Source organism: Tachyglossus aculeatus, chromosome 11, assembly GCF_015852505.1.
Source record: "Tachyglossus aculeatus isolate mTacAcu1 chromosome 11, mTacAcu1.pri, whole genome shotgun sequence".
Taxonomy (NCBI): Eukaryota; Metazoa; Chordata; class Mammalia; order Monotremata; family Tachyglossidae; genus Tachyglossus; species Tachyglossus aculeatus.
In genome coordinates, this window is record NC_052076.1 from 67,995,963 (window position 1) to 68,011,706 (window position 15,744).

The 15,744-nt window shown below is 58.5% G+C and overlaps 1 protein-coding gene across 1 annotated transcript in view; it reads right to left on the reverse strand.

Moving 5' to 3' along the window:
• The window catches only part of SNX19 (sorting nexin 19), a 54,032-nt gene extending 38,687 nt beyond the window's left edge, over nucleotides 1-15,345 (reverse strand). Inside the window, exons 1-8 of the mRNA XM_038754343.1 lie at nucleotides 15,112-15,345; nucleotides 13,723-15,069; nucleotides 13,371-13,512; nucleotides 10,689-10,789; nucleotides 8,269-8,388; nucleotides 7,132-7,262; nucleotides 6,157-6,244; nucleotides 5,642-5,831 (exon numbers count right to left, since the gene is read on the reverse strand). Coding sequence (XP_038610271.1) covers nucleotides 5,642-5,831; nucleotides 6,157-6,244; nucleotides 7,132-7,262; nucleotides 8,269-8,388; nucleotides 10,689-10,789; nucleotides 13,371-13,512; nucleotides 13,723-15,069; nucleotides 15,112-15,345 — 2,353 coding nt within the window. The remainder of the gene's footprint in view (nucleotides 1-5,641; nucleotides 5,832-6,156; nucleotides 6,245-7,131; nucleotides 7,263-8,268; nucleotides 8,389-10,688; nucleotides 10,790-13,370; nucleotides 13,513-13,722; nucleotides 15,070-15,111) is intronic.
• Nucleotides 15,346-15,744: the final 399 nt, after the last annotated feature.

Genomic DNA, 15,744 nt, shown 5'->3' on the forward strand with positions numbered 1-15,744 from the left:
GTCGCTCTTTATTATTACATTGTTCTTTCCCAAGCACTCAGTACAGTGCTCTGCACACAGAAAGCGCTCAATAAATAAGACTGAATGAATAATCTCCTAGCACCAGCCCTCTAGAGCATGCAGTATCTGCACCGTGGCAACGGATTGCCAATCCTCTGCCCCCAGCTCCACTGGCCCCCAGGACCTAGCACGAGATTCCACACAGCTCCGGGATGGCTACCCACTCAATCAGTGGGACTTATTGATCGCTTCCTGGTGCACAGCACTGTGCTAAGTGCTTGGGAGAGTTCACTACAATGGAGATGGTAGCCACGATTCCCACCCCACCAGAGCCTACAATCTAGCGGGGGAGACAAATGTCAAAATTAATTACACGTAGAAGTTCTGCCCTCTCAATGGCCTCGTTTGCCAGCCTGCAGTATGGGAGCGGGGTGGATGGGCCCAGCCCTCCTCTCTTTGGGGGGGAAGGAACGTCTTCTGCAGTCGGACCCTGGGGCTGCCCGGCCGGCTCAGTCTCGGGATCACCGATCACCCGGGATCGGGATCGGGATCACTCGGGATCACTGGGGGAATGATCTTGGCTGCCCTGGAATCTCCAGATGTTGCTAGGAATACCTACCCGTGTGGGTCACCAACCCCAGGGTTGGGAGGGCTAAAGTCAGGGGGCATGGGGCAGAAAGAAGCAGCGTGACCTAGTGGATAGAGTACGGGCCTGGAGGTCAGAAGGACCAGGGATCTGATCCCGGCTCTGATACCTGCTGTGTGACTTTGGGCAAGTGACCTAACTCCTCTTGGCCCCAATTATCTCATCTATAAAATGCAGACTAAGACTGTGACCCCATGTGGAACAGGAACTGTGTCCAATCTGACTAGTTTGTATCTGCCCCAGTGCTTAGCACGGCACACAACATTTAACAAACAGCATAAAAAAAATAGGGCTGGTTCCCCTAAGCTCTACAGGAAAGAGTAGAACTAGCTCTCTTCCTCCCTTCAAAGCTCTACTGAGAGCTCACCTCCTCCAGGAGTCTTTCCCTGACTGAGCCCCCCTTTTTTCCTCTCTCCTCCTCCTCCCCCCCGCAATCGCCCCCCCACCCTGCCCCCATCCCCTCCCCACAACACGTGTATATTTGTACGTACTTATTACTCTATTTATTTTACTTGTACATATTTACTATACTTATTTTATTAATGCTGGGTACATTGCTATAGATCTATTTATCCTGATGGTACTGACACCTATCTACTCGTTTTGCTTTTGTCTGTCTCCCCCCTTCTAGACGGTGAGCCCGTTGTTGGGTAGGGACCGTCTCTATATGTTGCCAATTTGTACTTCCCAAGCACTTAGCACAGTGCTCTGCACACAGTAAGCGCTCAATAAATACGACTGAATAAATGGAGGCCCCCCCCGCCCTCAGCTCTAAAGGAGGGTTTAGGGGGACCGCTGCCCATTTTCCTGCCACGTGCCCCCATTCTGTGCCCCAAGCTTGTCCCCGAACTTCCGTTCTCTCCGCCGGCCTGGACTCAGCCCCTCCGGCGGAGCCAAAGAGCCGGTGGTCTCTGCCGCCCAGAGGAGGCTCTCCCCACGATGCCCTGGCCTTTCTGGGAGTTCCCGGTGCCGGCTTCAGACCGGGGCAAGCCAGGAGACGATCCCAGAGGCCGTCTGAGCTGGGAGCGGGGGTCAGAGACGGGTCTGGGGCTTCGACCAGGATGGAGTTGGGTCTGGACTTGAATGCCTGGGGACCTTGAGGGGGGGACAGGGGAGCAGAGGGGAGGGAGGGCATCCTGGTCCAAGGCCCCTGGTCCTGGTGCCTTGGCTTCCCGGGTAAAGCTGCCACCTTGTGGCCATCACAGTGCACTGAAAACACGTTGTTTTTCCTTTTGCCCCCCACTATTTATACTTCATTTTCTCCATCTGCCCCCATTAGACTGTCAGCTCCTTGAGGCCAGGAATCACGCGCCTGGCTTCTGCTGCACTCTCCCAAGAGCTAATACAGGCCTCTTCCCTCAGGATTTCTCCATCTCCTCCTCTAGACTGTCAGCTCATTGTGAGCAGGGAACGGGTCTACCAGCCCTGTTGTACTGTCATCACCATCATCATCAATCGTATTTATTGAGCGCTTACTGTGTGCAGAGCACCGTACTAAGCGCTTGGGAAGTACAAGTTGGCAACATATAGAGGCAGCCCCTACTGTCCTCCCCCAGGCGCTCAGTACAGTGCTCTGCACACAGTCGGCGCTCAATGAATATCGCTGATAATGAAGAGGAGGTGCTCAGTAAACATCACAACGTGCTTGAGCCCAGAGTGCCGGGTTCCCAGCCAGTGTTCGGAGACAGGGGCAAACGTTTCTCCCTGAAGCCCTGAACTCTCCCCCGGGGCACCAACCCACCCTATATGTCACCTGTGTTTCCCAGGGATACGGAGAGGAAGGATGTGATCGAGGAGGGAGGGCCACTTTGGCTCAACCTCATCCACCCCGCTGCCGCCCCTTGCCTACGTCCTCCCTCTGGCCTGCAAATCTCTCCCCCTTCATATAAACTTTATATAATAAATTACGTATTTATATTAATGTCTGTCTCTCCCTCTAGACTGTAAGCACATTGTGGGCAGAGAATGTGTCTATCAACTCTGTTGTGTGGTACTCTCCCAAGTGTTCAGTACAGTACTCTGCACACAGTGAGAGCCCAGTAAATATCCTTGTTTGAAAAGCCCTTCCCCAATCTACAGGTGGTAATGCTGAGGCCCAGAGAGGGGAATGGACCGTCTGTCAGTGGCAGAGGCTGGACTGGAGTCCAGTCTCCTGATGCCGAGATTTCCAGAGGCCCGTTCCAGCCAGGGTACTCCACTCCCTGGGTCTTCCCAGGCAGGACACAGTTTATGTGCTGTCCCCTAAGAGGAGGTGGAACATAGGGCCCGGCCCTCCTGGCCGCTTTGCCGCCTGCCCCGTGTTATTTGTTAAGCATTTACTATGTGTCAAGCACTGTACTAAGCGTTGTGGTAGATACAAGATGTCCATGGTAGGAGGGAAAACAGGTATGAACCCACTTTCTGCAGATGAAGGAACTGAGGTGCAGAGAAGTGAAGTGACTTACCCGAAGTCACAAAGCAGGCAAGTAGCAGCGCTGGGATTAGAACCCAGGTCCTCTGACCTTTCACTCCCACGTCCTCCCCTGGGCCTGGAATGCCCTCCCTCTGCCCATCCGCCAAGCTAGCTCTCTTCTTCCCTTCAAGGCCCTACTGAGAGCTCATCTCCTCCAGGAGGCCTTCCCAGACTGAACCCCTTCCTTCCTCTCCCCCTCGTCCCCCTCTCCATCCCCCCATCTTACCTCCTTCCCTTCCCCACAGCACCTGTATATATGTATATATGTTTGTACATATTTATTACTCTATTTATTTATTTATTTTACTTGTACCTACCTATTCTATTTATTTTATTTTGTTAGTATGTTTGGTTTTGTTCTTTGTCTCCCCCTTCTAGACTGTGAGCCCACTGTTGGGTAGGGACTGTCTCTATATGTTGCCAGCTTGTACTTCCCAAGTGCTTAGTACAGAGCTCTGCACACAGTAAGCGCCCAATAAATACGACTGATTGATTGATTGATTAATTTCACTAAGCCATGCTCTTCCAGGTCAAGCCCGGGATTCATTCAAGTGTATTTGACTACTTACTGTAGGCAAAGCACTATTCTAAGCTCTTGGGAGAGAACAATATACAACAAACAGACACATTCCCTGCCCACGGGGAGCTTACTGCCTCCTCAGTAATACCCATCTCTGCCTCTCCTTCCTGACGATGTAGACAAAACTGGATGGCACCCAGGAAGTGAAGATTATAAAGGGGTAGAGAAGAGGGCCACTGCGGAGTGAAATCATAGGCATTACAAGCAACGGGGAGCAATTCAAGGGGAAAAAGCCAAACTACAACCTTTCGCATCTCCCGCTTTGTAATGTCCTTCGGGGTCCCAGCCAGGCCAAGTCAAAACCCTTTGGGGCAGAGGCCAGGGCATCTCGGACAGCTCCCAAGTCCGACAGTATTTCCACCTTCCTCACTGCCGTGGCAAGCCCAGAGAGAGAAAGACACGTGGCAATCAGCCTACAGGTGTCGTCTCCTTTCGGGGAGGGTGTGGCTATGGGAACCCAGTGCCATGTGGCTCCCGCCCAGGGAGTCCTGAGAAGCTTTGTGACTACCAGAGAAGTGCCACTTCTACTGCACATTCCCAAGCGCCCAGGGCAGTGCTCTGCAGAGAGGAGGAGGGAGGGAAGGAGAGGGGGAAAAAGGAGTCACGGGAGGGGAGGAAGGAAGGGCTCAGTACCTGCTGCGCACTTAAGCTCGCTCTGAAGACCCAGCAGGTTGACTGACAGTGCTGGGAAGCAGGCCAGAATACAAGAGCCCAAACTCTGGCTCCGGGGGGCCCTTGTGGGTGCCGGACTGAAGGCTGACCCCCACGGCGGTGATTCCAGGCCTAGACAGGTTATAGACCTTCCTAGTTGCCTCAGATATCCCACTCTCTGATTGGACTGCCTGTCCCACGGACCTGTCCAGGTGTGGGGCTCGCTTTTGGGGTCCCCAGGGCTCAGAGAAGCCAGTACATGCCTCCTCCCTGCTCTCTCCCAGAGCCCAGCCTCCCCCAGCTCAGTCTGTACGGCCAGCTGCCGCCTGGACTATTTTCCTGAAGCGCGGCTGGACACGTCTCTCCCGACGGCTGCTGTTTCCTTCCACTTTAATCAATCGGGTTTATCGAGCGCTTATCATGTGCTGGGCACCGTACTACGCAAACGGGAGAGTACAATATAACAGAATCGGTAGACACGGTCCCTGCCTTCAACAAGCTTACAGTCTAGAAGAGAAACCACGAATGAACACCTCACACTGGCTCTGAAGACTTCCCCACCTGCTGTCCTCAACTCATCTATCAGCTCTCCATCAGATACTTTGTTCGCTTTCTTTATTCCTCCCTAAACCCTCCCCCAAACCGCACCCCACTCTCCTGCTCCTGCTGTTCCCCCGGCCTGACGCCCCATTCCCCCCAACCCCAATTCACCAGGCAGCAGTTCTTCCCAACTTCCAAATCCTCCGGTAACCTCGCCTCCTCCAGAAAGCCTTCCCTGAACTCACGACACCCCAGTGGCGTCAACCCAGGAGTTACCCTGAGTGCCTACGTATTTTATGCCCACCGTCCACGTTGGGGTAGGCAGGTCCATTTTGGGTATTTTGTCGGAAACGTTTGCCCTTTTCCCCGTGGGGCATCCTTGTTCTTCTTCCTGCTCCGTCTTCTGGGGATCTCCCGCTCTAGACTGTAAGCCTGCTGTAGGGCAGGGAATGTGTTTATTACACTTTTGGGTTGTATTCACCCAAGCGCTTAGTTCAGTGCCCTGCGCACAGTAAGCGCTCGATAAATACGATCGATCGACTGATTTCTGTCTCCCCCGTTAAGAGGTGAGCTCCTTGAGGGCAGGGAATGCATGTGCGGCCTCTCCTAGACTCTCCCCAGCGCTCGGAACAGTGCTCTGCACTTGGCTGGAGCAACACCACTGACGATGCTGGTGATCTTGACACGTGCCCTCTGGTCACTCTGCACAGCAGCACTGCCAGTGCCGATGACTCTGAGATGTCCCCTCTGGTCCCCTCCCGTTGACACTGACCTGCCTCGTGGTCGGTCCGGTCCAGGGGCTGTGGGGCGGCATCCTTGGCATCTCCACCGGTTCCGTCCGGTCTCCCGCTGGGGGGTGACTCGGCTGCCTCCCCCGGGGCCGGGCCGGCGCAGGCTGCAAGCAGCTTCTCCTGCTTTTCGATGAAAGACTCCATCCCGGCCAGGGGCAAGGTGTCCGCCTCCTAGGTGCACAGCGACGGGTCGGGGAGCAGAGCCGGTACCCAAGGTCCTCCCCTCGCCGGCCCCCCGCAGCCGGCTCGGCTCAGAAACTCAGTGCTCCCCCAGGCCCTGCGTCGGGTAGAACCAGAACCTCTTCGAAGGCCAGGTCCCCTGCTCCAGGTGCTCTCTGCTCTGCCCGGCCCGCCTTGCTCCTTGTCTCAGTGTCTCCTAACCTACACCCCCTTCTCCTCCCCTCCCAACACCCACGCTGAGAGGAGGCCAGCCTCTGAGACCCCAGCCCCCCAGCCTCTGCCCGGTCCCTGGACCGACTGGAAACCCTGATCTTACCATGCTGCTCTCTCGCAAGCAATAGAGGATCTGCTCTTGGGCCTCTGCCGCAGGGGCGATCTTGCTGGATGGGAACCTCAGCCTGGACCTGGGGAAGGGAAAAGCAGCCCAGGACCATTAGCACTTGCCACAGTGCCTATGTGAAGCCAGCCCCTCCTCCTGGACCCCGGGCCTGAGGAGCCGCCCCAGCCCCAAACGATTCCTGGTTCGCCACCACCTTTTCAGAATTACCACCTCCCCACGCGCCCCTTCTCCCCAACCCTGACAAGCCCAAAGACTCTGTCCGGCCCAAACCGGGCTTGGGGTCAGCACCGAGGCTGGCCTAATTGCCACCCGGCCCGCGGGTCCACTGGTGCGGCCTGGGTGGGGGTCCTCGGGAACGGGGGACCTTCAGGCTGGGGAGGGGGCGACTTCCTCCATCGGGGGCTCGGAGGCCTCACAGCGGGGATCTGGATCGGCTCTGGTGGGAGGCACGGCCGCGGGAAGAGAAAGTCTGAGCGAGCAAGCGACCTGGCCGGTGTCTGCTCTGATCCTCCCGTGCCCTGCTTGGACCACGACGGCCCCATTGTGCCTGACAAGCTGGTGCCAGGCTATTTTGGGACAAGATCCCCCCCAAAATGAGTTTGTCGGGGGCCTAGCTTTCAGCTGGGCTCCTATTTCCAAGACGGGCAACGATGCCATCTTCCTGGGAAAAAAAGATTGCCTCAGGTTGTGGATTCTGGAGCTTTTCCACCGAGCAGGGAGACCACAAACCTTCCCCACTGCTGACCACGCCCAGCCCCTGATCCTCCAGCTCCAAGACAGTGGTCAGTGGCCTCTGTCCAGGAGCCGGGAAGATGCCAACTCAGTCCTCATCTTGCCCCCCTCGCCCCCTTCACACGGGGGAGCCCGACAGGTTTTGGTGGGGAGGGGAGGCAGGACAGAGGGGGAGAACAAGGGTCAGGGCAGAGTGCCCAAGCCCCAGGACCTTCTCACTTGTTGGACTTTTTGCCTTCCGTCTGGTGCCTGGTCTCCGACTCGGCCTCGCTCAGCTCCTCGGTCGGGCTCTGAGGCTCCGAGCGCGGAAATGCCGTCTTCAGGGTGTCCACGATGGCATTCACCACCATCTGGACAAGGAGCACAGTGGCCTACGGTCACCCGCTCCCACTCGCAGTCCACTCTTCCCGACCGTGTGCCCGCCCACTGACCCCCTACCCCTGCCCAGCTCCAGGGGCAGCTCCTGTCACCTGGCCCCTTGTCTTCCACTCCTGCTTCATGCTCTCAAGTGCCTGGTACCTTGCTCTGCCCCAGTTGGTGCTCAGTACCATCCTTTGCACATAGTAAGTGTTCAGCAGAGCGCTCTGCACGCAGAACAGGGTTCTGCGTGCAGCAGGCCTTCAGCCCAGTAATCTGGATGCAGATGCTCAGCAGAACGGTCTGCACACAAAGAGGTGCTCAGCACAGTACTCTGCGTGCAGAAAGAACGTGAGGCCCAAAGTGTGACAGGATGGCCAAGGCATCCTGCCTTTCAAGTCTACTTTTCCCTAGTAGGCTACTTTTAAGGCTTTATGATTCAATTAGCTGTTGAGTTTAGACAGACAAGACCAACCTGGAAGAGACAGGAAGGGGGAAAGGAATGATCAAAACAGAATATAGAGCAAAACCACACAGGAAGCTGCGTTGTTTGGCCTCAGGAGAGCTGGCCAATGGTCATCTGGTGCCCATTCCCCCCACCTTCGTTGTTAGGGGCACTCCGCTTCCCTGAAATGCCAACCCAGAAAAAGTCACGTGGTCCAAATAGAGAGAGCAGGGATGGCGCCGCCAAAGACTGTGAGGAGGCCCAAACGGGAGGGCCGGAATTCACGTCATCTTGCCTCTCGGGAGACGAGATGGAAGAACTACCCCACGTCTTCCACTCGACTCCATGTAGCCTCTTAGTGCACGAAGCGAGGGCTACCCACCCCTACGCCCGTTTCCCAGACCCAGGCTCCGAGGCCCACAGCGGCTAGTCACTGGCCCACGGTAGCCCCGCCAAGCACTAGGCTCGTTGTCTTGGGCCCCTAGGGTCCCAGGAAGGGCTCCGCGTCACCACCCACCCCTTCCCTTCCCATCCCTCCCAAACGCTGCAAGTACCTTGTCGATCCTGGACATCGCGAATGGTTTCTTGACAAAGGCAATTCGGGCATCGGTGTTCAGGGCCAGGAACTCCTGCACCTCTTCGCTGTTGGCGATCTCGGGGATGGCACACAATTGCTACGAGGCAAGATACGGAGGGGCATTATGGGTTCTAGATCTCCGGCCCTCCCCGGGCTGCTCTGGAACAATCCCCTTAGCCCTGCCACGTAGACAGCCCCTCCCAGCACCCCGGGGCTGGTCCCAGTGGGGTCCTCCTACTCACTGCTCTGCCTCCTTGCCATTCCCCCCACCTAAGATGCCCTTCCACCACCTCTCTGCCTGACTGCATCCCTCCCCTCCTTCCAAGCTCCACCACAGCCCACATCCTCCTTAAAGTCTTCCCAGATTACTCTTTCCTTCACCTTCCTTCCCCGATAAAAGGGCTGTTACTCATCCCAGCTCCCCCAAATCCCTTTCTTCTGACTTTGGGTAACCATTTCAGCATCCTCTTAGGCTTCCCTGCCTGAGTGTGTGTCCCCATTTCGGTGTTGACCTCATTACCCTATTGGGTGGCCAACACCTTCTATTTCCTCCGTGATTTATCACGGCATCTTGTTCAACGCCCGGTTCGGGAGAGAGGGGATACTGGAAGCAAACGTGTGACAGGCACGGCTTCTGATGGGCACTGGCCAGGGGATTGGTGGCGTCAACCTGGAAAGGACATCAGCCTCCGGAGGCCCACCTGTGATCCAGCTGGGTCAAAATGCAACGCCTCACTCAAGGAGACAGGCCACCGCCAGGCCCGTGCCAAAGACGGAGGGCATCACCGGCCCATCTAGCGCAGGGCTCTGCCTCCAGCAGCGGCGGGATCACAACAGCTGGAGGCACCAGGCTGCCCTCCAGGACATCCCCATCCTCTTGTTGAGGGGTTCTGGAACTCCCTTCGTCCCCTTTCTGATGACCTCCCCTGGCCCAATGGGGCTCGTGGATGGTTTGCTTCTGCATCCTCCTCCTCCTCTTTCAACTGCCTCCCTCAGACTGAGACTACGCTTGGGGAAACCAATTTTCTGGTCAGCCCAAGGCAGCCCCAACTCTGAACTCTGCAAAAAGGTGTCCAGGGCCCTACTGTCCACAAGGCAAGTGACCTGGGGTCTTCCCTCTTGCCCCCCAGGAGCCCAAGCTGGTAGACCCTGAGTTAGTGGGGCTGCCTCTGACCCGACTCTGCTGCCGGGTGGGAATAAGCCACCTGCCCTGCTGGGGCAGCCGCCCTTGTGGAGAGGACTTGTTCCCTGGTGAGCTTGTAAAGAGCTACTGGTCGAAGCAAAACGAGGCCAGAAGTCAGCCTGGCCGAGCCCTCCATCAGGCCACCGCTCTTCCCATCTTCAAAGGCTTCCTCCAGGAAGTCTCCCAGGGCTAACTCTCACCACCCCAGCCCTGTTGACCCACGGCCTGCAATCCTTTATGAATTTCCACCCATCCTCAGCACTGACCTATGTACTTATCGGTGGTCTGCAGTAATCTAGGTACGCTACTCGCTTCTTCATCTAGTTCACATTCCCACCCCCTTGTCTCTTGCTTCGGTTGTACTCTCCCTGGGTTTTATTACGGAGTGCTGTCAACGGTAGGCGCTCAATAAATACTACTGATGGATAGGTGGATTGTAAACAGCAGAACCAAATCAATGTTCGGGATGCTCAGAGAGAAAAGCAGCGGCTGACCCCAGTGCTCTGAACGGGTTGAGCCCGATCTGGGGGTGATTCTCCTGCAGCAGAGCAGAAGCAGGGAGCACCAAGGACCAGAAGCCTTGAGTCAGGCCTAGGGGCAGTGGCAGCGGTAAGAGAGGGCAATGGCCGAATCGGACCGGATGCTCACCAACTTTTCCCTCCCACCGCAGCTGCTCGTTGGGAGGAGGCGGCCGGGAAACGGAATGGCCGCCGCAGGGGGATTGGTGGGGGCTGGGGGGTTTGCACCAGCCTGTCGGGTCCAGGATGAACGACGGGTGTTCCGGAAGGCAAAGGCGGGAACTCCCTGCTCTCACGATCCCATTAGGACTATAAGCTCCCGGGGCGCAGGGATCGGGATCCCGGCCCCTACAGTACCTTCCCAAGCCCTCGGCTCGGGACTCCGCACACAGCAGATTTACCCTGACTTGCTCCCTTTATTCATTCCCCTCACGCAGACCCACAGCACTTGTGTACATATCTGTAATTTATTTATTGATATTAACGTCTGTCTCCTCCTCTAGACTGTAAACTCGATGTGGGCAGGGAATGTGTTTCCTGTTCTACTGTACTCTCCCAAGTGCTTAGTACAGTGCTCCACCCACAGTAAGCACTCAATAAATATGACTGACTGAATGAATGAATCAAGGGCAGACATTCCTGCAAGTCCCCCTGACTGCAGGACAGCTTGGAGTGCTGGAGAGAACGGGGCCTCACCTTCAGGAATGCCTCCAGGAGACTCTTTCGGGCTTCCACCCTGTCGCTGTCCATGTTTCCGAAAGGGAGGTCAGGAAAAAGCTTCTTGGGACCCTTCACGTCTAAACGACAGATGAATCGACACTGACCGCGCTGTGCTGCCAGGCTCCTCCCACTGCCCGTGAGCCGGGACAGCCCTAGCTGCTCTTCCGGGGATTTCCCCAGCCTCCCGCGAGGCGGGGCCGAGGAGCTTGGGATGTGCTACTGAAATCCACGGATTGGTCTTTTCAACCCACATTTTGGCCGTCAGCGTCAAGCTACTCAACCAAATGCAGGCTCCTGCTGCCCTCCGGTAGTGACTTTGGCTTGACTGGAGGTTCTCGGCCAGCCCCGGGCCCTCTGGAAGATATGCCAGTAAGACACAACAACACTTGTCCCGTCCATTCTTCCTTCCCTAACCGCCATCTTCAACTGTTGGCTCTCCAGTGGCTTCTTCCCCACTCCTTTCAGACATGCCCAGGTCTCCCCTATCCTAAAAAATACAAAAAACCCTCCCTTGACCCCATGGGTCCCTCCAGTTATCCCCCCATCTCCCTCCTACCTTTCCTCTCCGAACTCCTTGACTGAGTCGTCTACACCTACTGTCTCAACTTCCTGCCAATTCTCTCCTCAACCCCTTCCAATCTGGCTTCCTTCCCCTTCACTCCACAGACACCGCCCTCTCAGAGGACACCAACGATCTGCTTCGTGCCAAATCCAATAGCTTCCACTCCCTCCTAATCCTCCTCGACCACTCGTCAGCCTTCGACGCTGTGGACCACCCCCTTCTCCTGGAAATATTATTCAACCTCAGTTTCACTGACACTACCCTCTCATGGTTCTCCATCTATCTCTCTGGCTGCTCATAGTCAGCCTCTTACATGGGCTCCTTTTCCGCCTCCCACCCCTAACTTGAGGTTCAGTTCTGGGTTCGCTTTCAGTCTCCTTCTACACCCTCTCCCTTGGAGAACTCATTCGCTCCCATGGCTTCAACTCCCAGCTTTATGTGGATGCTCCCCAAATCTACATCTCCAGCCCTAATCTCTCTCCCTCTCTGCAGTCTTGCATCTCCTCCTGCCTTTAAGACATCTCTACGTGGATGTCCCACCCACACCTCAAACTTAACTTGTCCCAAACAGAACTCCTTAGCTACCCACACAAAATATGTACTTTCTCTGACTTTCCCATCACTGTAGATGGCACCACCATCCTTCCAGGCTCACGAGCCCGTAACCTTGGCTACCATCATCCTTGATTCCTCTCTCTCATGCCACTCACAAATAAAACCCATCACTAAATCCTGTCAGTTCGGCCTTTGCTAAAATCCCCCCTTTCCTCTCCATCCACACTGCTCCCACGTGAATCCAAGCACTTATCCTATCCTGCCTTGACTGCTGTATCGGCCTCCTTGCTGACCTCCCCGTCTCTTATCTTCTCCCCAGTACAGTCCATACTTGACTCCTGGGCACGGATCGTTTTTCAATAAAGATGCCGAGGCCATCTTTCCCCCCATTTAAAACAGTCCTTATCTCCTTACTCTCCCAACTACAACCCAGCCTGCACACTTCCCTCTTTTCCTGCCAACCTTCTCACTGTTGCCCACATCCTGCCTCGGACCTGGAACGCCCTGCCCCTTCACATCTGACCGACAGTTACCCTCCCCACCTTCAAAGTCTTACCGAAGGCACGTCTCCTCCGAGGTGCCTTCCCTGAATAAGCTCCCCTTTCCTCTTCTCCTACGCCCTTCTGCATCACCTAGACTTGCTCCATGTATTCACCGCTCCCCCGAATACCCCCCCCCGCCACAGCTCCACAGCACTTATGTACACATCCGTAGTTTTATTTATCTAGATTAACATCTGTCTCTTCCTCTGGACTGTAAGCTCACTGTGGGCAGGGAATGTATCTTATATGGTTATACTGGATTTTCCCAAGTGCTCAGTACAGTGCTCTGCACACAGTAAGTGCTCGACTTGATTGACTGCCTGACATAAGGGCAGGGAGGCAGCATGGCCTGGGGAACCAGTGTGGGCCTGAGCTCCACTACTGGCCTGACGTGTAATCTCGGGCAAAATCCCTGGACTTCTCCGGGCCTCAGTCCCCTCATCTGTAAAACGGGGATAGGATCCCTGCTCTCCCTTCCTCTAACACTGGGAGCCCCATGTAGGACAGGCCTGAGGTCTGATCTGATTTCCCAGAAGCTCGGATCCCCTGAATAGACAAAGGGATGCCCAAGGGATCCGAAAACACACGGTCATGTGAGAAACGGACGGTAAGCGGAGGACACGCTCCTCTTTGCTCTCCGGGCTGAGTGGGGAGTTTGTAAAAGTTTAGCGGGTCCTTGCTCGGGGGAAGAGTCACGTGCCAAGCTGGGGAAGAGGGCTCGGGGAGCACGATACTTATCGGGAAGAGGCCATGCTAGTCTCGCCGGCCTCTGAGGAGAGGAAGGGTGCTGGGACGGAACCGTGGCCCATGGGGTCCGGCTCCCGCTCCGAGCTTGTCAGCGGATCCCCATCCCGGCTACTCTCCTCGTCCAAGCCCCGGGCCCTGCGGGATGTGGCGGGGTGCGTCCCTCCGCCGCCCCCGCCCCAGGCAGCTGGCTGGGCCGTCCCAGACCACAGAAGGAGCAGGGGCGAGGGTGGTGGGGGCCCGACGGACACTGACTTTTGATGAACTTCCGCAGGTCGGGTTTCTCCTCCAGCCGCGTCTGCAGGTTGAGGAACTCGCGGTAGCGCCGATTCACCGTGTGGTAGGCCACCTGCTGCAGGGCACCGCCGCCGTTCCCACCGTCCACAGCTGTCTCGTACTGGGGAACGACCGGGACAAGGGGCGGGGGGGAGGCAGGCCAAGACGCGGTTTGCCACCAATGCCGCCCCTCCCTTCTCACCTCGCTACAGCCGGAGGGAGAGGCGGAGGGGATGAAGACCGGGGCCCCCGCCCAGAGACTGTCCAAGCCCGCCCGCCCCCTCTTGAACCCTCCCGCTCCCTGTCCCGGGCGGCCGGCGGCCCGCCTCACCTTCACCGTGTACAGCGTGTACGGGTGAAAGCCGGTCCCGCTGTGCTCCCGTGTCGCGATGGTCCCCGTGATCCGCAGGTTCTGGATGACTACTGGGCCGTCGGGGCTGGCCAGGGGCTCGAAGCTGAAGGGGACGGGGTTTGGGGGTCCCGTGGGGGAGGACGCGGAAGGGGAGCAGGAGGAGAGCAACGGCTGGGGGTGGCCACCGTCCGGCTCCCCGGCCAGGGTCGAGGGCCGTGGCAGGCAAGGCCCGGAAGGCTCTCGGGGAGAGTCCCTCTGAAGGCCGGGCTCCCCGCCCCCCTCCGGCTCCCCGTCGATCTGGATTTCGGGACAGGGGCCGAGCCCGGTGCCCGGCCCCGCGCCGTCCTCCGTCTCCTCGGCCCCGTCTTCGCCCGCCTCGGCCCCCACCAGGGCCGTCAGGGCCTCCCGCAGCTGGTCGGACAGGCGGGCCCCGGGGGCCGGGTCCTTGCCCCGCTCGGACGCCGGGGAGTCCGGCTCCGAGTCCTCGCACGGGAACAGGGGGCCCCAGGGTCGACCCTGCGGGAGGCGAGCGGGTGGGACTCCGGCCTTCCTCCCGTCTGCGTCTTCCTCCTCCTCGTTGACGTCGCCCGGCCCTTCTTCTTCTTCACGCCTCTCGTCCGGCGGGAAGCGGGGCCTGCCGCCACGTGGCGGGCAGGCCCGGTGGGGCGACGCCTGGGCCCGGGCGACCCCGCCGTCCGTCCGGGCCGGCGTGGGGCTGTCTGGTGGCCGCGACTCGGGCTCGGGGGACCCGTCCTGGGCCCGCGCGGAGCCCCCGGCCAGCAGCAGGTGGATGCAGTCGGGGTCGGCCAGCTTGGCGACGAGGGGCAGGAGCACGTTGCAGGCGACGAGCTCGACGAGCACGAAGCGTCCGGTCCGGGTGTCCAGGTGGGGCCCGGGCACCAGGGCGCCCAGGAGGAGGTCGGCCAGGGCCCGGAGGTGGGGCAGCTCGCAGTGGGGGGCCCTGAGGGCGGGGTGCGGGGGGGCCAGGCGGCTGTACTCCTCCCACAGGCCGGCGGGCCGGTCCGGGGAGGCGGCCCGGGCCCGCAGGTAGGTCCTTAGGTGGTGCCCGCACAGCAGCAGGACCCGGCGGAGCAGGGCATCCCGGCGGCCCTGGCCCAGCCGGCGTTGGAGCTCCCGGGCCAGCCCCCCGAGGGCGGCGGCCGCCTGGGCCTGGAAGCCCGGTGCCCCGTGCCAGGGGGCCACGAAGTCCCTCAGCACCTTCTGGGCGGCGCGGTGCAGCTCCCGCTGCAGCTGGCGCTGGGCCCGCCGGCGGCCGAGGGGGTCCGGGGGGTCACCCGGGGGCAGATGGAGGAGGAGGAGGAGCAGGCGGTCCAGGCGGAGGCGGCGGGAGGAGGGGGCCCGGGCGGCCCGGGTGCCCAGCCAGCCGCCCAGGGCCAGCAGCAGCCCGCCCAGCAGGCCCAGCAGCCAACCGTCCGCCAGCGCCAGCGCCGACAGGGCCCAGGCCAGGGCCGCCCCGGTGCCCAGCAGCCGGAGGGACCGGAGGGGGGACCGGAGGACCGGGGGGGACCGGCCCGTGCCCCCCACCTCCTCCTCCTTCTCCTCCTCCTCCACGGTGCCCCCCGCCACCCTGCCGCTCTCCATGCCCACCGGGCCCGGGACTCAGTGACGTCGCCGCCCCGCCCCGCCGCCGCAACCGCGCCGCTCCGCCTCCCTCCGGCCCACTCGTCCGTTCATCATCATCATCATCAATCGTATTTACTGAGCGCTGACTGTGTGCAGAGCACTGGGCTGAGCGCTCGGGAAGTACAAGTTGGCAACATCTAGAGACAGTCCCTACCCAACAGTGGGCTCGCAGTCTGAAAGGGGGAGACCGAGAACAAAACCAAACCTACTAACAAAATAAAATAGAATAGATATGTACAAGTAAAATAAATAAATAAATAAATAAATAAATAGAGTAATAGATCATCATCATCATCATCAATCGTATTTATTGAGCGCTTACTATGTGCAGAGCACTGGACTAAGCGCTTGGGAAGT